The following is a 20,792-nucleotide window of genomic DNA, read 5'->3' as shown; positions in this document are numbered from 1 at the left end:
CCACCTGCCTCTCCCGCATCCTCCCGCTCCTCCATCCCCTCGCGGCCCCCCCGTGCCCGTGCCCGTGCCCCGAGCCCGGGCTGTCCCCGCCGTGCCCAAACCCCCCCGGTGTGCTCGGGGTGCCCCGGCCCGGCCGCGCATCCGCCGCCGCCGCAGACAAAGCGCGGCTCCCGCTCCGCTCCCGCTCCGCTCCCGCTCCGCCCCGGTCCCGCTCCGCCCCGGGTCCCCCCGGGCTCCCGGTGCTGCCCCAGCCCGAGCCACGCTCGTGTTTATCTCCCCGTCCCTTATCGCCCGGGGAGCCGCTGCGCCCCCGCCCCTGGGCCGGCCGCAATTAATGGTTACAGTAATTAGCGCCCGCCGCCCGCCCGCCGCGTTGTTTCTTTATTTTCTGCCTCTCCCCGCCCCGCTCGGCAGCGCGGGAGGAGGGAAATGCAGAAACGCGGCTGGAGGGGGCGAGGGCAGCGCTCCCGGATCAGCAAGCCTGCGCTGGTGCAAGGGTTGCACAAACACTGGCTCGGCTCCGGGCCTGGAGAGCATCCAGCCTCCATCCAATCCTCCACATAAATGCATTTATTCCTTTTTTTTCCCCTCTCTCTCTCTCTCTCTCTCTTTTTTTTTTTTTTTTTTTTTAAGATAGCGTTTGGAAGAGCAAACTGTTGTGTAATTTCTCGCGGGGGGAAAAGCTTCCCCGCTTCTTCCTGCCCTTGACCCAGAGAGCTTTGCAGCCCCTTTGCCGTGCTTTGCCAGGACCCCCCAGCTGGCATCGCTTCCCTGAGCCCCTCAGCAATCCTCACTCGTTGCTTTTCCTGCCTCTGCTGTTCCCATCTCTTTATTTCTTTTTCACTTCTGTGGCTGAGGGCCCCAGCGTGGCCCCCCTGGTGATGCCCCCTCATCCCAGGAGCTCCCAGCGTGGCCAAAATCAGCCCCCAGAGCTGAGCAGCTCCCACATCTCAGCTCCAGCATCTCTGGGATTGCACTGTGACCTTCACACCTCCAAAAAAAAAGGGCTGGATGCTCCTCCCTGCCTGCTGCTCCCGCTGCCCCTGGCAGGGTGGAGGTCCTGGGTAATTCCTGGTGCAGGAATTATCCCAGAACCTCAGTGCAGCAGAGCTGGATGTCACCTGCTGCTTTATGGTGCTGCTCCCAGGGCCTTTCCCTTCCTCAGGGCAGCTCTCCTTTGCTGGCTGTGCCTGGCAGATGTCAGGGAGCTCCTGGCAGAGCTTTCCAAACCGGATCTGAATCCGTGGGTGATGCACACGGCAGGTTTTCCCTTTCCAGGGGTGGCTGGAGGCTGCTGTGGGTTTGCCCCAGCTGGCTGTGCTGCAGAGCAGGGTTTATCTGAGTCTCCTGCCCGCCTGGAGATCGGTTGGATTGCTCCCAAATCCAACGGGCGCCTGGCACGGGCCCCTGGTGCCTGGCAGAAGGGGCTGCAGCGGGAGCTGCTGCCAGGGGGAATCGTGTCCAGCAGGGAGCCAGGGCAGGGCTGTGCTGCAGGAGCTGGATGGTGAATCCCCAGCCCCCATCCCACGGCATTCCCAGGGCTGGGAGCGGTGCCAGGGGAGGGAGCTGGGAATGCTGCCCCTGTGGGAGTGTGGGAAAGGGCTGGCAGAGTTCTCATGTGTGCCTGCTTTTGTCTTCCAGCGGGGCAGAGTCCCTCTCCTCGGATGAAAAAGGTACAGGGGGTTTTGGGAAAATTGGGAATGGGAATTCTGAAACTGCCTTTAAAAACGAGTTGAAAAGGTTCAGGGATTTTGGGAAGTGCCCATCTTTGGGAATGGGAATGGAAAGTCTATAATGGGCTTTATAACCAGTTGCAAAGGTACAGGGATTTTGGGAAACGCCCATCCTTGGGAATGGGAATGGAAAGTCTAATGGGCTTTATAACCAGTTAAAAATGTACAGGGATTTTGGGAAATGCCCATCCTTGGGAATGGGAATTCTAAAACTGGCTTTAAAAATGAGTTGAAAAGGTACAGGGATTTTGGGAAGTGCCCATCCTTGGGAATGGGAATGGAAATTCTATAATGGTCTTTATAACCAGTTGAAAAGGTAGAGGGATTTTGGGAGATGCCCATCCTTGGGAATGGGGATTCTAAAACTGGCTTTAAAACCTTGGTGTAAACCCTTTGTTCGTGGACTCCTTTGGTTTTTATGCTGGTTTTTAAAATGCCCGTTCTTTTGTTATTATTCCCTGTCTCTGAGCACAGAATTGGCAAGAGCAGAGTTAAATCCCTCTGCAACTTTTGCTCCCTGCCTTTCCCTTGCAGAGGTGACACCCAATGGCATGGAGGGATCGTCGGGATCGGCCGAGGAGCGCCCGGAGGGTGAGCCCAGCATGGCTCAGGGATTTCCTCGCTCCTGGGGTGCTGTGCCTGCTCCTGCATCCCAGATTTCCCCCCAGCCACACCCCAAAACACATCCCTGCCTTTCCAGTGCTGGTTTCTCTTCAAATGATGTTTTTAAGAATAATTAATTGATGGGTGCCCCCACATGAGTCACGACAGCTCCCACCAAGGCTGCTCCCACTGGAAAACCATAATCTGGCTGGGATGTGCCGTGGGTGAAGCTCCAAAATTATCCCAGATTGTCTAAAACATGAGAATTCAATTTTCTGAGCGCCCTTCAGAAAGGCTGGGTGACCCCAAAGTCCCCCCTGGTGCTGGGTTTGATGCTCTGATGTTTTTCTCTGCCTCAGTAGTTCTCTTTTTTCTGCTGCATTATCTAACCTGCTGCCTGGCCTGATGGATCCAAACCTCTGGCTCACATTCCACCTGTGCCTGTTTTTAAGGAGAAGCCAGTTCTGAAGACAGCTCCAGCAGCAGCTCGGAAGAGGAGTCAGGTGAGCAGGACGTTGTGATTTATTTACCTGTAATCCCTTTTTTAAAACTGATGTTCTGTTTAAACCAGCTGCCTCTCCTGGGTATAATCCCACAGTTATTAGGGAATGCTAGCTCTGATTGCTTTCCCAGTATTTTTTTTTTGGGATCCAGTGATTTCCTATCAATGTTAAAGGGCAGCAGCTCGTGCTGTTTACACCTCACAGACTCAGCACCCCAGACACAATACCCACGGATATTTTTACACCACAGCATTTATCCAAACACCAAGAGGCCATAAATTTCCTCAAAAGTTGGCAGCAGATCTGGCCAAACAGGATGGACAGGAAAATAATCAAAGGAAGTGTTTGCTGTTGGTGGGTTTGTGCTTCCACGGGATTTGCTGCCAGCAGTTGTGCTGGATTTATGTAACTGATAATTTAACAATCCCAGGGGTTTTTCTGGGCAGATGCAGAGGGGTGGGATGGAGGAAGGCTGGCTGAGTGCGGGTTGTGTCCCTGTTTTCCCCTGCTCAGCAGGAGGAAGGCAGCTGGTGAGCAGTGGGATGGCAGGAAGGATTCCAGGCTGGCCCGGCCAGCAGCTCCATCTCTTTGGGGAAGAGGAGCTGCTGGAGAGCATCCCTGGGAAAGGAGGGGTGGAGAGCAGAGCTGCCGGAGCAGGGAGAGTTCTGAGCTGTTGCAGCCCTGCAGAGCCGGGGGCTGGGCACACAGCCAGGGCTGGCTGCTGCCTTCCTGCCCCTCCCAGCCCAGGGGGGCCCTGGCTCCAGGACAGCCTCCAGCATCCCTTTGTCCTGGGGGGGAGCTGGGGTGGGGAGCAGCTGATCCTGGCACTCTGCCTCCCCCTGCTCCCAGATCCACCCCTCGGGACGCAGCCTTTGGCCTGAGGTCTCAGCTCTGCTGGAATTCCATCCTGTTGGTTCAGCCAGGAGAATCCAGGCGCTTTTAGATCAGTCTGGGCACAAACACCCTGCAGAAAACGTGGGTTTTTTTTGGGAAAGCTGTTCCCAGTTTCCACGCTGAGGGCTGAACTTTGTCCTTGGCACCACAAAGCTCATCCCAGGATAAATCTTTTTTTAACCCTGTGAAAATTCCCAGGAATTTGGGCAGTTTAGGAGCTTTTGGCAAATTTGTATCCTGATGTTCAGCTTCACCCCCAGGCTGTGCAAAGCCTGCAAGGACTCTCAGGAATGTTCTTAGGATTTGGTGAATTTAGGCAAATGGAATTGTGGGGTTGTCCTGGGTGGATGTGGGAGCAGGAGCCCCCGTGGACATTGAGATATTTACTCCAAACTCCTTTTCCCCAGATGAAGAGCAGGAGGAGAAGGAATCCCCACCTTACTGCAATGAGTCAGGTAAGAACAGATCTCCTGAGGGCTTTTTTTTTTTTATTCCTGGCTGTTTAATTACTTGGCTTTTCATGAGCTCATCTTCCTCTTTTCCCACTAGGAGGGAGCTGCTTGCTGCCCTGTGAGCACTGCAGGAATGAAAATGTAGGTTTGTGGGGGAAAAAAACACCCGCTTACTTTGCATGAGATCATTTGCAAACTGTAGTTCTACCCTCGCCTCACCTTTTTAAATATAGTTTTCTTTTAAATCTATTTCCAGGACCAGATGGAGCAAGTGACCCCCAGGAGACTTGCTGGAGGACAATTCACGTATGAATTTTTTTAATGTCATGGGTCTGAGTTTACATTGTTCTCATCAAGGTGCTTTTGGTTGGACAAAAGCAGCTTGTGCAGCTCATTTGCTGCACAAATGCATTTGGATTTATGCTGGGAGGTGCACCCAAATCCTTGAAAATCACAGTTTAGAGCCTGTGCTGCCTCCAGATGCTGGTCCAGGACAGCTCCTGGCAGGGTTTTCAGGGTGCTGCCTTGTCCTGCTGCAGCAATGAGCAGCAGGCCCATTTTTGTGTGCTTGTTTCAGCCTGGCTGCACACGAGGCATGCTGCCCTGCTTCACCCTCCCCTTCAGCCCTGCGCTTCCCCGGGCTGCAGCAGCGCTGTCCTCCCCGGGGTGGTCCCTTGGGGTGTCCGTGTCTGCTGGCTGTCACCCACAGGACAGCCTGGACACGACACCCTTCACAGGAGAGCAGCTCCTGGCGCAGGGAGTTTTATGCAAACTCTCCTCTCCAGCTGCTTTGCATGGCCTGGGTGAGCCCTCAGCCGTTTTCAGCAGCCCAAGGCAGCCTGGAGCACTGCGGGGGCCCGGGCAGAGCGGGAGGGCACCCCTGGGTGCCGCTGGCAGCTGCAGGTGCTGCTGCTGTCCCTGCAGGGCGCAGCTGGACGCCGAGGGCTCCTACCAGTGCAGCAGCACGGGGCTGATCTTCGAGGTGGGCGCAGCTGCCCACATCACCTACTGCCTGCTCTCCTGGAGCAAGTACGCCCGCCTGGTGGAGAAGCCCTGGATCGTGGGGGGGCCCCTGTTCGACGTGCGCTGCTCGGAGCCCGCCGCGCTGCGCTCCATCCACTTCCCCCACTGCCTCTGCCTGGCCGGTGAGTCTCTCAGGGGCTGCCTGGGAGGCAGCGAATTATTATCATTTTAAAATTAAGGGGTTCTCAGGCAAAGATGTGGGAGTAGGAATTACAGTTCTTTGTTAGGAAAAGAATAAAAAAAATAGATGGACGTTGTTGAGAGAGAAATGGAGCTGAAAGCAAGTTTGAAAAGGTGGCCTTACCAAAGAGACTAAGTGCTTTAGAGAAATGGAACTGTGAAAGGGACGTTGTAGTAAAACCCACGAAAAGTCATTTGAAATGATTGGCTGAGCCCGGATGTCCCCAGTGATCCACGCTGTCCCCAGTGATCCAGGCTGTCCCCCCTGAACCCAGGCTGTCCCCAGGTGAGCCAGGCTGTCCCCAGGCTGTCCCCAGTGATCCACGCTGTCCCCAGGCTGTCCCCCCTGAGCCCGGCTGTCCCCAGTGATCCAGGCTGTCCCCAGGCTGTCCCCTGAGCGTGGCTGTCCCCGCAGGTGACGGGGCTGGCGTGGCGTTCAAGGTGCTGCACATCAAGGGCGGCGGCGCGGCCATCGAGCCCTCGGCCGAGTTCTCTTCGTCCCACGTCAAGTGGGTGGTGAGCTCCCTGTCCCCCGTGGGACCCCTGATCCACAGCCACGAGCCCCTGCAGTACCACGGGGCTGTCATCCTCTACAAGGCCATCGACGAGCACCCCTCCCTGTCCTTCTGTGTCTACCTGGCCACCAACAACGACTCCTTCATCAAGGTACGGCCGGGCTGCCCCGGGGAGGGAGGTGAGGAGTCCTGGTTCTGTGCTCTGGGTGGAAGGGAGCTTAAATCCCATCTCGTCCCACCCCTGGATGGGCAGGGACACCTGCCACTGCCCCAGGTGCTCCCAGCCTGGCCTTGGGCACTGCCAGGGATCCAGGGGCAGCCACATCTTCCCTAGGAATTCAGTCCCAGCCCCTCCCCACCCTCACAGGGACAATTCCATCCCCAATTCCATCCCAATATCCCATCTAAACCTGCAGTCATAATTTTAAGTCATTCCCCCTTTTTTCTGTCGCTGCATCCCTTGACAATTGTCTCTCTCTGAGCTTTTCCATTTCCATTCTTTATCCGAGTCACTTCTCCCAGGTAACAAGAGGAAACAGCCTCAAGTTGTGCCAGAGGAGGTTTGCATTGGATATTAGGGAAAATTCCTTCAGGTAAAGGGTGGCCAAGCCTTGGAACAGGCTGCCTGGGGCAGTGCTGGAGTCCCCAGTGAAAATTTGGGGATTTGGGAGAGCAGCTGACAGTGGATTCACCCCTGCTGCCAAGGGTCACGTCAGAAATGGCTCTGAGGAGGGCAGAGCGTGTCTGCAGAGGAAAAAAGGCCATGGAGCTAACCCAGGATAAAATTCCAGCTTTAGAAAATCCCTTGCCCTGCCCTGCAGTGGGTTACAATTAGGAAATTGGGTTTGTGGGATCATTCAGGAGCTCTGGCAGGAGCAGGACTGTAATTCACCCTGTCAGAGTGAGCACAGGGACAAAACCCTTCCTTTTACTCAGCTTGCAAACTCTCTTACCTCATCTCACCCCCGTGGCAGAAGAGCTGGAGAAGTTTAGTGATGCTTTTGGGCACTGTGGTTATTCCACAGCTCTCTGGGAAGTTGGTGGAGCAGATCAGGGCTGCTCTGTAAAGCTGGGGCCAGAGAACAGCCCAAGGAGCCACCTGAACCCAGGTTTTAGATGTTAATTCCTTTACTGTGATGAGTAACATTGAAATATTAAGATTGAAATGGTGTTTTTAAACTTTAGGATATCTCAAAGGCTGTAAAACACTCGAAAAGGAAATTTGTTCAAATTGAAAAGCCCCCTGTATGCCAAAAATTACTGCAGGAAGGAAAGAAGTACAGGCTGATCTGTGAGCCAGAAGCTGAAATAACTCCTGAGGTGAGTCCCTTACACAACCCTCACTTTCTGCGCTGCAGCTTCCCTGGAAATGTGCCACAAAGGGGAACCATTTTCCTCTTGGTGCCCTAAAATTTTGAGATGAAATCCTGATGCCAAAGTCAACAGCAAAACTCTGGGGAAATTGGAGTTTGGCTCAGATCTCTCCCAACAGCCAGTTGCCTCCTCTTTCGTTTCTTTCAGGGAAATATTTATGTTTATTTTATTTTTCTGTTGTGTAGGAGATTGAATTTGTGGATGGGTCACTGCTGAAGCTGAAGAGTTACTTTGAGGTGTATTTGGAGAAGCCTGATGACTTCACCTTGTCCCTGGTGGAGCAGGACTCGGATGAGACTGTCTGGAAAGCCAAGCTGAGAGAGAGTGAGTCCTTGGCTCTGGGGAGGGGCTGGGATGGGAGGACCCTAAAGCCCATCCACTTCCACCCCAGGGACACCTCCCACTGCCCCACGTGCTCCAATTCCCAATGTCCAGCCTGGCTTTGAGCACTGCCAGGGATCCAGGGGCAGCCAATCCCAGCCCAGGCAGGAATTCCCAATTCCCAATCTCCCATCCATGCCTGCCCTCTGGCAGTGGAGCCATTCCCTGTGTGCTGTCCCTCCATCCTTGTCAGTTCTCTCTCTCCATCTCTCCTGCAGCTGCTCCAGGCACTGGAAAGCCCCAGTGAGGTCACCCCAAAGCTTCTCCTGCCCAGGGTGAACAATCCCAGCTCTCCCAGCAGAGTTGCTCCATCCCTCTGCTCGTTTGGAAAATAAAGACCATTCAGTTCCAACCCTCCTGCACATTACTCCATAGAATTCTATAATATAATAAAAATTTTGCATATTATTGCGTTGTAACTTGCAATCTCTCTCGCCTGTTTGGGCCTGCTACAGCACGTGGAGTAAAAGGGGAAAAATCTCCTTTTATCAGACCTGGGGGTTGGAATGCACCCCTTTGTGGATTCCAACGCTGTGCCTGGGAGCTCTTGGAGCAGGGGCCCAGCCCTGGGAATTGCTCACTGACATTTCCCTGCTCTGCCCTTCCCCAGGGGACTGGATCCACTATGACCAGAACAAGAACGAGCAGAAGAGGAGCACAGGCAGTGAGTGACCCCAGATGTGGGCTGGCACCCCTGGGCCCCTCGCTGGCACGGGGACAGCAGTGACAGCACCTCTGCTCCCCCCCAGGTGTGAAGAGGAGGAAGCCAGCCCTCAGCATCCTGGAGGAAGAGGGGCTCCACAGCAAAAAGCAAAAAACTGGCAGCACTGCAGGTGGGGAGGGACCTGGTTGGGATTTGGTGTCCTGGGGTTGGAACTGAGCTCGGTTTCCAAAGGTTTTTCCCTGTGGAATGGTCCAGGCCTGGGGAGGAGCAGCTGGAAAGGTGTCTGGTGGAAAAGAGGCTGGGGGTGATGGTTGGCAGTGCCTGGACATGAGCCAGAGGTGGACAAGGAGGTCCTGGGGCTGTGATTGTCCCTGTGCTGAGGCTCCCCCAGCCCTGGGGCACTTCTGGGTCCCTCACAAGGACATGGAGGGGCTGGAGCGTGTCCAGGGAAGGGAACGGGGTTGGGGAAGGGGCTGGAGAATCCTGAGGGGGGTGGGAAGGGGCTCAGCCTGGAGAAAAGGGGGATCAGGGGGGACCTTGTGGCTCTGCACAGCTCCTGCCAGGAGGGGACAGCCGGGGGGATTTGGGATCTTATCCCAGGGAACAGGGACAGGAGGAGAGGGAACAGCCTCAGGCCGGGCCAGGGGAGCCCCAGGGTGGATTTTGGGGTAAATCCAATGTTTTCCAGATGGAATGGGAGCAAAAAGCTTGACAGACCAGCAGCTGCTGGCGATTGCCAAGCTCCTGGACCGGCACTGGAGGGAAACGGCCATCGAGTGCCTGCAGATGGAGATGAAGGACATCGACGACATCCGGGCCGCCGAGGAGGACGTGACCATGCAGAAGCTCCTGGTGCTGAGGAAGTGGAGGGACAGGGAGCAGGGCCACGGAACGGCAGAGGCTTTGCAGAGGAGCCTGGGGGCAAAGGCCACCTACGAGATCCTGCAGGCACTGCAAGGTACCCGGGCACTGACCCCGTCCTGACTCAGCTGGCTTGGGAATTCCAGCAGGGAATTCACCAGATCACCCGTGCACGGCTTGTCAGGAGGTCAGGATTGCCTCCTTCCCCCTTTCAGCAGTGGATTTGTTTTTTGTGGGGTTTTTATCCTTCAGGCACTGATACAAAATGAATATTTTTGCCCCGAGTGTGGAGAGCTCTCCCAGCACGACCTGGGTGTCCAGAGCAGTTCTTGGGATTGCCTGGAAGTCCTAAGAGGAGCTGTTTGGGTCTTTATTTCAGGAATGGTTAATTAATGGTTAATTAACACCTTCCCTGATGGAGGACTTGTTGGTTCTATCCCATGTGGGGATGGATCTCCCAAGGGAGCTCCCCCTCCTTTCCGTGGAGTTCTTATGTCCAGTTCACCTTCTGCAAATCCAAGTTATTCCAGGAGCTGGGAGTTATCCCTGCCCACGGCAGGGGTTGGAATTAAATGACCTTTAAGGTCCTTTGCAACTCAGACCATTCCATTATTTTATTAACTCAGCCAGCCAAGGGGAACTGTCCTCAAAAATTGAATTTTTTATTTTTTGCAACAGCAAAACTTTGTTCCTTCTCAATTCCTTAATTTAGTACAAAAGGAAATGGCCTCAGGTGGTGCCAGGGGGGTTCAGATTGGATTTTGGGAACATTCCTTCATGGAAAGGGCTGTCCAGGCACCCTCCACCCCTCCTGTGTGGAGGTGGCACCTGGGGACGTGGGGCAGTGGTGGCTTGGGCAGTGCTGGGAATGGTTGGACTGGATGGTCTTGGAGGCCTTTTCCAGCCTAATTCCATGATTAATTCTCCCTGGAAACGAGCTGGGGATCCAGGAGAGCTCTCCCTCACAGACTCTGTGCCACAGCCTTTGCTGCCTCAGGGCAGGGTCTTTAATACATTTCTTTTTCAACTTAAATATTTTTAATCCAATTTCTCTCAGTTTGAGACTTGCAGGAGCTTCCAGAGATCCCGCAATCCAGGTGTGCTTTTCCTTTCCCTCAGGTTTCCTGGCTCAGAGCTGAGCCAGCTGGAAGGAGGAGGAGGAGGAGGAGGTGGGAGCTTCCCAGCCCAACCATTCTGCTCCCTGGGATCCTGCTGGGACTCAGGGATGTTCCTGGTGGGAAGTTCAGGCAGGATCCTCCAGAGAAACGTGAATGGAATTTGGGTAGGAGCCGCTTCCAAGGCTTTCAGGAGAGGTGGATCCCGGAATTCCGGGCTTCACCCGCAGGGAAAGCCACTCCAGGAGGGCACAAACACTGGAAGAAGCCACTTGATCTTTTTCATCGCCTGGAAAAGATTTTTATTTCCGTCAGGGAAAAACAGGGAGAAGAATTCCCCTGGAAACTGTCACCCCCTTCCAAAAAACCACTGACCTGCCAGAATCGTGAGGTGCATTGGATTTCTCATGGATCAGGGAAGAATAATCCGAAACTCGTACCAAATTCCTCTGCATAATCACTGTATATATGGAATTATTGTACAGATCCTGTGCATCCAGTCCTTGTTACGCTGTGGTTCTGCTTCCTGAGATTCCCAAAGATGGGAACACCACTGTGAACTCCAGGCAGCTCAGAATTTCCACATGGAATTTCTTCTCCCCTCTTTTCTGTATAGCTTGTCTCTGTTTTTTACGTTGTATAATTCTTTTTTGTATGAGAAACTTTTTATACTTTTTAAATTTTTTTTTACTTGATTTATTCAAACTTGGATAGAATTTAGGTGCTTAAAATGTGAGGAGCCGAAATCTCTGTGCTGCAGGCTTGGAAAAAAAATGGGAAAAATGGAATTTGCAGAAGAGAGGAGTGACCAGATCCAGGACTGTCTTGTTTTTAAGGCTGTGGGATGCTTGGGATCATTTTCCTCTGTGTATGTTTGAGAAAGGAAAGCATACTTTTGAAAAACAAGGATTAAACAGGAAAAAATTCCATTATTTCCATCTGAATTTTGATTTTTGTTTTAGTTGGATGAAGTGTTGGGAAGTGGTTGATTTCCTGGGAAGAAGAGGAGGAGGATGGAAGTTGTTCCTCAGCCTCTGGAAAAGCTGGAGGTGCCACCAAAGGCATCCAAGGGGATTTTTGGGATGGAAATCCCAAAATCTCCCATCCCATTCCAACCCCTTCCAGGGCCAGGGACACCTTCCTTATCCCAGGTGTTTCCAAGAGGGAAACTTGGATTTTGAAACCAGTTACAGGGAGGAGCCTTCCCAAGCCAAAGTATTCCAAAGCAACATCCAAAGTATTTCAAAGGACTCATGGTGGGTCCCAAGGAACAAAATAATCACTGTGGTTTTGAAGGAAATGTTGATTTTATTAGGCAATAAATAGAATAAATAGGGAATATCATAAATAAGTCATGGGCTAGAATGGAATATCCTCATAAATAAATCAGGGAATAGAATGGAATATCATAAATAAATCCGGGAATGTCATCATAAATAAATCAAAGAATAGAAGGGAATATCATCATAATGAAGGAATATCATCATAAATAAATCAGGGATTATAATCATAAATAAATCAGGGAATATCATCATAAATAATGAAATAGAGTGGAATCTCAAGTCAAGGAATATCATCATAAATAAATCAGGGAATATCATCATAAATAAATCTAGGAATATCATCATAAATTGGAAGAGAATGGAATATCATCATAAATGAAGGAATATCATAAATCATGAAATAGAATGGGATCTCTAATCAAGGAATATCATCATAAATCAGGGAACAGAATGGAATATCATCCCAAATAAATAAATTAGGGAACAGAATGGAATATCATCCCAAATAAATCATGGAATAGCATGTCCTGAGCTGGAAGGGATCCCCAAGAAAAGGAATTGCCATACACAGCTCTCAGTTCCTGAGGAATCAGCAGAATAAATCGGGATAAATCAGAGTCAGGAACGCCGCTTAGATCCCAAAACCCCGGGAATTCAACACGGCTTAAAAGGCACTACTCCCTAAAAACAAGTTGTGGGCATTCCGCGGGGTGCTCAGTGGGTGTTCCCCGGGGTCAGGGGGAGCTGAGGAAGCTCAGCACCCTGCAGATGGTGACGCTGCGGACGCGCAGAGCCTGCAGGACCCCGCAGAGCCGCAGCCGCTCCGGGAACGCCGCCCGTCCCACTCCTGGCGATCCCAGTGATCCCAGTCCTGATGATCCCGATGGTCCCAATCCCAACGATCCCGATGCCGATGATGTCGATGATGCCGATGATCCCAATCCCAACGATCCCGATGCCGATGATGCCGATGATCCCAGTCCCGATGATCCCAACGATCCCGATGCCGATGATCCCAATCCCAACGATCCCGATGCCGATGATCCCAATCCCAACGATCCCAATCCCGGTGATCCCAGTGGTGCCTCCGGAACCCGCCCGGTGCTGCTGCCCAGGGCCTGCACGGGGTTAGGAAACGGCTTAAACCCAAAAACTCCTGGGATTTTCACCCCCCCAGGGATGAGCGGCAAGAGTGGGATGTAAGGATGGGTCGAGGGATGGTTAAATTATCATTAATAGGGAAAAATTTGGGATATTTAATTTATGGTGGATAGAGTGAGGGAAGAATTTGGGATATTTAATTCATTGTGAATAGAGTGAGGGAAGAGTTTGGGATATTTTAATTTCTCATGAGGGGATATTTAATATTTGGGTATTTAATATTTGGGATATGTAATTTGTCATAAATAGAGTGAGGGAAAAATTTGGGATATTAAAATTATCGACAATAGACTGAGGGAAAAATTGGGGTATTTCATTTGTCATAAATAGATTGAGGGAAAAATTTGGGTGGTTTGATTTATCATTAATAGGGAAAAATTGGGATATTTATCATTAATAGAATGAAAGAAAAATTTGGGCTATTTAATTTATGGTGAATAGGCTGAGGGAAGAATTTGGGATATTTACTTTGTCATAAATAGGCTGAGGGAAAAATTTGGGCTATTTAAATTATCATTAATAGACTGAGGGAAAAATTGGGATGTTTAATTTGTCATAAATAGAGTGAGGTAAAAAATTGGGACGTTTAAATTTTTGGGAATAGAGTGAGGAAAGAATTTGGGATATTTAATGTATTGTGAATAGAGTGAGAGAAAAAATTGTGATCATTTATCATTAATAGGGAAAAATTTGGGATATTTAATGTATTGTGAATAGAGTGAGAGAAAAAATTGTTTTATTTATTTTTTATTTATTTATTTATTTATTTATGTTTTATTTATTTATTTTTTTATTTATATTTATTTTTATATTTATTTTATTTATCACAAATTAATTTATCATTAATAGGGAAAAATTTGGGATATTTAATTTGTCATTAACAGGGTACATTTGGGAGTATTTAATGGTGTCAAGAATAGACTGAGAATGAAAATTGAAATATTTCATTTATCATGAATAGGGAAATTTTGGAAATATTTAATTATTGCATTAATAGGGTAAAATTTGAAGTAATTATATCATTAATAAGGCAAATTTTCAAATATTTCATGATAGCATTAAAAGATTCAGGATAAAATTTGAAATATTTAATGATAGCATTGATAGGGTGCATTTTGAAATATTTCTTTTACCCTGAATAGAGTGAGGGTCAAATTGGAAATGTTGAATTGATCATTGACAAGGTAAATTTTGAAATATTTCACAATTGCATTAATAGACTGCAGAAAAAATTTGAAATATTGAATCTTATCATTAATAAGGTAAAATTTCAAATATTTCATGATTGCATTTATAGACTGAGGCTAAAATTGGATTTATCAACATTTAATCCATCCCGTGTCACACCTGGTGCACCAGGTCTGTTAGATTTCAATATCTGCAGGAGAAATGGAGGTTTTCCTTCCCAATTTCCTGAATTTTGGGGTCGGTGGGGGCAGGAATCCTCACCTCCATCATCCCATCGAGAGCTGCCAGCAGCTGGGGGTCGGGCAGGGTCCTCAGCTGGGCCCTGTAGGCTCTCACGTCCTCAGAGATGCCCTGCAGGCATTTTCCCTGGGGAAATAAATAGAATTGCCAGGAAATAAATAGAATTCCCAGGAAATGTGGGAACCTGCTGCTCCTTTAAACACACAACGAGCAAAAGAAGGAGTTTGTTTTTGGGAAATTTTTATTTACCTCATCCAAAGCTGATTTTTCCAGGGTTGGGCAATTTCCAGGCTGAAAGTTGAACAAGAATTAAGATTTGTGATTTAATGGGAGTGTGGATGACACGTTCCATGAAGCCATGAGGTAAAATTTAAATTTTATCTGTAATTTCTCTGAGTTTTACCCCTGGCTCCTCAGCTGTGCAGGCTCTGAGGGTGTTCATGTGGTTCTCAGTGATGTCCTGCAGATCCACCTCCTCAAGGGTGCACTCAAATCCCAGGCTGTTGGATTCCTGGGGTGAAAAGGGAATCAAAAAGGGGCCTTTTTTATTAAAGGGTCCTTTTACTATTAAAGCTTCAGGAGGCAATTTCTATATTTTTATACATTTATCTGTAAACAGACACAGTTTGATACACAGATACAATTTCATGTATCTGTACTCAGCTGGACCCCAGGAATGAGGCTCTGTGAGGTTAAATATGAAATACAGGAAATAGTTTGGGGGCCATCACTGACGTCCTGGGGCCACCACATGCGTCCTGGGGACATCCCTGCCAACCTGGGGACCAAAACTGCTGCAGCATTTCCAGTTTTGGTGTCACCACTGTCCCATCCCTGCCCTCCTGAGTGTCACAACTGTGCCATCCCTGTCCTCCTGGGACCATCCGTGCCAACCTGGGGACCAAAACTGCTGCAGCATTTCCAGTTTTGGTGTCACCACTGTCCCATCCCTGCCCTCCTGGGTTCTCAGCAGCCCCAGCTGGTGCCTGGGGACCATCCCTGCCCTCCTGGGGACCACAGTCACCCATCCCTGCCTGCCTTGGTGCCATCCTCACCCTCCCGGGTGCCACCGCTGGCTCCTCACCGGCCTTTGGGTACCTTTGCCACCTCTCTGGGTGCCACCCCTGCCCCATCCCTGCTTTTCTGGGTATCACCACTGCTCCATACCTGCCTGGTTTGGTACCATCTCTGCCCCATCCCTGCCTGCCTTGGTGCCATCCCCACCCTCCTGGGTGCCACCACTGGCCCCTCACCGGCCCTTGGGTACCTTCACTACCTCTCTGGGTGCCACCACTGCCCCATCCCTGCCTGGTTTGGTGCCACCCCTGCCCCATCCCTGCCTGGTTTGGTGCCACCCCTGCCCCATCCCTGCCTGGTTTGGTATCACCCCTGCCCTATCCCTGCCCTCCTGGGTGCCACCCCTGCCCCATCCCTGCCTGGTTTGGTGCCACCCCTGCCCCATCCCTGCCCTCCTGGGTGCCACCCCTGTCCCATCCCTGCCTGGTTTGGTGCCACCCCTGCCCCATCCCATATCCCTCCGGTCCCGTCCCGTTCCCCGCTCACCTTCAGCCGCAGCGGGGCGGCGTTGGCGGCTTGCAGCAGCTCCCGGGAGCGGTTGAGGCGCTGGGCGGGGGGCTGGCAGTGCCCGGCCGGGGTGGGCAGTGCCCGGGCCGGGGGCAGCAGCAGCAGCAGCAGCAGCAGCCCCAGCCCCAGCAGCGCCCGGCCGCGGCCGCCAGGCAGCGCTGCCCGCCCGCCCCCGGTGCCGCTCCCGGGGCCGCTCCCGGGGCCGCTCCCGGTGCCGCTCCCGGTGCCATTCCCGGTGCCGCTCCCGGGGCCGCTCCCGGGGCCGCTCCCGGGGCCGCTCCCGGGGCCGCTCCCGGTGCCATTCCCGGTGCCATTCCCGGCGCTGCTCGCGGCTCTCCCGGTGCCGTCCCCGCCCCGCTCCATGGCGCTGCGCCGGTCCCCAGCGGGCACAGCCCTTATAGAGCAGCAGCGGGGTTTCCCCCGCGCCGGGCGCGCTCATCCCGAGAGCGGCGGGGCCGGGAATCCCGCACGGGCCGGAGCTCGTCCGCGGGCTCTGCGCAGAGGGATTCCCGAAACGTGGGGATGGGGTTGGCACGTGGGTAAACTTCCACGGAATCACAGCGTCGTGGGATGGTTCGGGCTGGAAGGGACCCTAAGGATCCTCTCATTCCAGCGGCAGGGATTCCGCTGTGCCAGCCTGGCGCTGGGCACTGCAGGATCCAGGGGATCCCAGCCGCTCTGGGAATCCATCCCAGGGCCTGTCCTCCCTCCCAGCCAGAAATTCCTTCCCAAAATCCCACCTAGACCTCCTCCTCTCACAGTGTGAAGCCGTTCCCTCTCTGTTCTGTCACTCCATCCCTTGGAAATCAGCTCCAGCTTTCCCATTTCCATCCTGCTTTCCTCTCCAGGGAAAAGTGACAGGACAAGAGGAAACAGCCTCAGGTTTCACCAGAGGAGCTCGTGTTGGATATCAGGGAATATTCCTTCATGGAAAGGGCTGGAAGGGGCTGCCCAGGGCAGTGCCCATCCCCGGAGGGATTTAAAGCCCTGGGGAGGTGGCACTTGGGGACAGAGCTCAGGGTGGCCTTGGCAGGGCTGGGGATGGCTGGACTGAATGAACTTTGAGATTTTTTCCAGCCTAAACCATTCCATGATTCTCTGATTCTTTAACAACAAACTCTCACTAGTGAACGTTTGTGAAAACCTGCCTGAATGTTTGATTTTGCAGAAATATTTGGATAAATCAACAAATATTTCAATTTCATGGCCATTCTCAGCTGCCCCAAAAGGCTGCAGAAAACTTTTCTGTGCATTGGGACTGCCATGAAGTCACTGGGATTTTTGCTGTCAAACTGGAAGGGAGCAGGATGAATCAAGAGTTTTATATTGCATTTTCAGGTTCTTTGTATTTTCGCTGTTTCCTATAAGAAGCCTGTGGCGTGTCCTGAGACTTCTTTTAGCCCCAATAGCAGCAGTGCCTCATTTTCCAATTTCTCTCTGTGTTTTCCACTCCTGCCCCCTCACTTCACCGTGGGCTGTGGTTTCCAGCTCGTGGAGGAGCCGCGGCTTCCGAGAGCCAAAAGCGAAAGAGAATTTTGGGATGTGCAGCGGGGCTGTTCCTGAAAGGTTTTGGCTTTCCAGGTTTCTCAGTCCCTGCTCCCAGCAGGACACGAGGTTTCCCAGCAGGGTCAGGGCTGGGCTGGGATTTGGGTTTATCTGGGATGTATCCTGATGATATCCCTCAGATCTCTCCTGGGATCCTTGCTGGGATCCCTGGCAGTGTCCCAGGCCGGGCTGGATGGGTTTGGAGCACCCTGGGACAGTGGGAGGTGTCCCTGCCATGGCAGAATGGGATTTAAGGTCCTTCCAACCCAAACCATTCCAGGATTTCAATTCTGGCGAGTGGAAATTGGGATGTATCCTGATGATATCCCACAGATCTCTCCTGGGATCCCTGGCAGTGTCCCAGGCCGGGCTGGATGGGTTTGGAGCACCCTGGGACAGTGGGAGGTGTCCCTGCCATGGCAGAATGGGATTTAAGGTCCTTCCAACCCAAACCATTCCAGGATTTCAATTCTGGCGAGTGGAAATTTTTTTCCCAAGGGAAGAAGAAATCCATCTTCTCCCCTTTCACCTCAAAGCACCCTCTGCTTGACCTGGCTTAGCCTGAATGAAAAATCCTGGTAATTAATATTTATATTAATCACATTAGAGCAAAAGGATATGTTTTATACATTATAATCTATTTAAATAAGAATTATTCCTTGAGCAAGTGCAGTCCCAGAGGAATGGGAAGCAACGCTGAAATGGAACGGGAATAATTAATGATCTGTGATGCTCCTTTGTGTTTATTTCATGGAATCATAAAATCGTGGCATTTTTTAGGTTGAAAGGGACATTAAAGCTCATCCAGTTCCACCTTCCACTATCCCAGGTTATTTCAAGCCCCAGTGTCCAGCCTGGCCTTGGGCACTGCCGGGGATCCAGGGGCAGCCCCAGCTGCTCTGGGCACCTGTGCCAGGGCCTCCTCAATATAATATAATAAATATAGTAAATATAATAAATACAGTAAATTTAATACATATAATACATGTCATGTGGATAATATAGATAATATAGAAAATAGAGCTATATAGACAATATAGATAATAAATATCACATCTATTATATATATCTAATTTATAACTTCATAAATTTATATATATATATAATATATAACTATTAAATTAGAGAAGTGTTAGCAGCTGTATGATTTTTCAACGAGAAAATATAATTCCACTGCCTGTATTTCAAGCAGAAATTCCTTTTGTTGGAATTATCCTCCAGAGAAAAGCAAGGACTGTTCTGGGTCTCTGTAAATTTAGATTTGATCTAATGCAGTCAAAATTCGGGGAATCCCTGCTCCGGGCTCTGCCCTCACCCAGATCAATACCCAAAAATCCTGCTTGAGGCAGAAAGGGAAAGCACAGATCAGAAAGAAACCCAGTGAGAAAAGCCCCAAAGCCCCTGGGCTCAGTTTGGTTTTGAGGCCTGGGGAGTTGAGAGATGAGAAATGGGATCAGCTCCAGCCTCGCTCTGCTGAAAAAGCCGGAGGTTCCTGGAAATGTCCTGCCTCTCCTTTCAGTCTCGCCTTCTCTCCCTCCAATGAACAGAAATTGAGTTTTTGGCTTCGTTTTGGCCAAGGCACCAAAGGTTTCCAGGTAAGAGTGGTGGGCATCACCCTTGCTTTGAGGGAAATGAGGTGTAGGGATGTTTCCTGCCAGCTGTGGGGGGCTGTTTCTCCTGGAATTTCAAATTAGATGGATTTTCCTCAGGAGCAGGCTCCAAACCCTTTGGGAATGTCCTGGAGTCGCTCGTGCCATCCTCAGTGGGAAGGGTTTGGTTGTTTGTAGGGCAGCCCTATTGCCTGGCACTGGAAATGGCAATAATTTTATAGCTCTGATTAAGCAAGAATTACAGAGAAATAGCAATTAAAGCTGCAGGGTGATTCATCCCACCCAGGCTGACAGGCAGCTGGAGACAGAGGTCACTGCTCCATTAAAAATGGGAAAATATCTCATGGAATGGGATTTCTGGATGCAATAAATAAAAGGGGTCTGATCCTATTTGCCACTCACAGAACTTGTGGAATATTGAATCATTTATTTGCCTCTGGATCATTTTTTGGGAAGATCCAATGTCAGATTTATCACCAGAAGAGCCTCACTGACAGAAGCTGTTTCTGATTTGGGTTGGGAACTGATGGCTCCATAAAATAGGAGAAAAAAGGCTCAGGAGAAACTTTCCTGGTGTTTTTGTGGCTGTTGGTTCTGATTCCTCATGGAATTCCCTGAAATTCCTAATCCCAAACCTCTGCTCTTGCTGGTATTTCATCAGGGGCTGGTTAAATGTTGTTTCTGGAGCTTTCTTGGGGTGCTGGGACCTCTAAAATCCTGGCTCAGTCTCCTGCATCTCTTGGCTCTTTTTTTTTTTTCCAGTTGCCACCAGAATTCCTGAGATTTCCCCACGATCCCTGCTGGTTCCTGGCTCCTGGATTCCTGGCAGCTCTGGGAGCCCCCAACTTGGGATTCCCAAATTCAGAGGTTGCTCTTTGCAGGCTCCAAAGCTCCAATCCCCTCCCCAGGGGAAGGGATTCATCCTGGGAAAGGGGTGAAGCCACCCCTGGGTCAGGGCTGGGATTCCCTAAAAAGCCCCCAGGGTGCATTTGGGGCAGGGAATTTCTCCCACTGAGCTGGGAGGAGCAGAGATCGGGGAGGGGAGGCCCCAGCCCGGAGAGATTTTGGATTCCCAGAGAAATTGAGGATTCTTTGGGAGGAGCAGAGATCAGGGAGGGGAGGCCCCCGATTTTGGATTCCCAGAGAAATTGAGGATTCCCTGTCCCTGGAAGTGTCCAAGGCCAGGCTGGACAGGGCTTGGAGCACCCTGGGATAGGGGAAGGTGGAACTGGCTGATTTTTGAGGTCCATTCCACCCCAAAACCCCAAACCATTCCATGATTTAATGATTCTATGGAATAAACACGGAGGAACACCACAGCCGTGCCCACAGATTCAGGATTATTCCCATTCCCTGCCCATGGAACTGGGATTTAAGGTCCTTTCCCAACCAACCCATTCCAGGATTTTATGGCTCCCTGTGGGTCCATCAGCCCTGTGGGGTTTGTTTTAAATTTCCACAGAATTAAAAGGAATAAAAACCTCCAGAAAGCACCAGCAGGGAGAGCTGCATGCCCCTGGAAATTTGGGAATCCTGTGAGCTCATGCTCCCGGGGCCTGTGGGTGAGCAAGGAGGGATGCCAGCTGTGCCCGTGGTTTCGTGGCACTTTCGGGGAGCTCTTTCTCTCTCACTTTCAGTTTTCACCCTTGACAGAATTTCTCAGCTCTGGGTGCTTTTTCTGCTCCTCATCCCCCCCCTTGTCACCTCCTGGCCGGGGGTGCTGCAGCAGGAAAGCAGGGATGGGGGAAAGCAGGAATTTTGTCCTTGCTGAGGTCACATTTGCCCTTTCACCTCACGCTGGCTTTGCAGGTGGAGAAAAGAAAGAAATCCGATCTTGGATGAGCAGGAGCTGGTCAGGGAGATTTTTTTCAGCATTTCCTTGA

At 51.0% G+C, this 20,792-nt stretch overlaps 2 protein-coding genes across 3 annotated transcripts in view; one reads left to right on the top strand and one right to left on the bottom strand.

The window, feature by feature from the left end:
* The window catches only part of CARD8 (caspase recruitment domain family member 8), a 12,342-nt gene extending 693 nt beyond the window's left edge, over window positions 1–11,649 (top strand). Inside the window, exons 2-15 of one of the 2 annotated variants that reach the window (XM_039713911.1) lie at window positions 1,642–1,673; window positions 2,208–2,324; window positions 2,789–2,839; window positions 4,141–4,188; window positions 4,283–4,326; window positions 4,442–4,491; window positions 5,110–5,330; window positions 5,804–6,054; window positions 7,089–7,223; window positions 7,463–7,601; window positions 8,269–8,322; window positions 8,408–8,491; window positions 9,011–9,280; window positions 10,303–11,649. In XM_039713911.1, the coding sequence (XP_039569845.1) occupies window positions 1,642–1,673; window positions 2,208–2,324; window positions 2,789–2,839; window positions 4,141–4,188; window positions 4,283–4,326; window positions 4,442–4,491; window positions 5,110–5,330; window positions 5,804–6,054; window positions 7,089–7,223; window positions 7,463–7,601; window positions 8,269–8,322; window positions 8,408–8,491; window positions 9,011–9,280; window positions 10,303–10,322 (1,516 nt within the window). In that variant the 3' untranslated portion in view covers window positions 10,323–11,649. The remainder of the gene's footprint in view (window positions 1–1,641; window positions 1,674–2,207; window positions 2,325–2,788; window positions 2,840–4,140; window positions 4,189–4,282; window positions 4,327–4,441; window positions 4,492–5,109; window positions 5,331–5,803; window positions 6,055–7,088; window positions 7,224–7,462; window positions 7,602–8,268; window positions 8,323–8,407; window positions 8,492–9,010; window positions 9,281–10,302) is intronic. The other variant, XM_039713912.1, reaches the window with a different exon arrangement.
* A 383-nt stretch (window positions 11,650–12,032) lies between these two features.
* On the bottom strand, window positions 12,033–16,362 carry LOC120504346 (interleukin-12 subunit alpha-like). Its single transcript, XM_039713759.1, has 7 exons — window positions 16,225–16,362; window positions 15,734–15,805; window positions 14,574–14,681; window positions 14,420–14,461; window positions 14,192–14,296; window positions 12,493–12,688; window positions 12,033–12,461 (listed from the first exon to the last, which is right to left on the bottom strand). The coding sequence occupies exons 1-7, from the start codon at window positions 16,360–16,362 to the stop codon at window positions 12,316–12,318; spliced, it is 807 nt and encodes a 268-aa protein (XP_039569693.1). The 3' UTR covers window positions 12,033–12,315.
* Window positions 16,363–20,792: the final 4,430 nt, after the last annotated feature.

This window comes from Passer montanus, unplaced genomic scaffold (assembly GCF_014805655.1).
Source record: "Passer montanus isolate IOZ18808 unplaced genomic scaffold, ASM1480565v1 scaffold29, whole genome shotgun sequence".
NCBI lineage: Eukaryota > Metazoa > Chordata > Aves > Passeriformes > Passeridae > Passer > Passer montanus.
Note: the sequence above shows the minus strand (reverse complement) of the source record. Positions and strands in the feature narration are given on the sequence as shown.

Excerpts from the sequence above, each read along its gene's own strand:
- LOC120504346 (XM_039713759.1), bottom strand. The coding sequence starts at position 16,362 with ATGAGAGGATCCTTAGGGTCCCTTCCAGCCCGAACCATCCCACGACGC. Across the intron at positions 15,806-16,224 it reads CCGCGGACGAGCTCCGGCCC|CCCCCCGCCCAGCGCCTCAA; the intron begins GTGCGGGATTCC and ends GGGCACTGCCAG. Across the intron at positions 14,297-14,419 it reads AAAAATCAGCTTTGGATGAG|GGAAAATGCCTGCAGGGCAT; the intron begins GTAAATAAAAAT and ends TTATTTCCCCAG.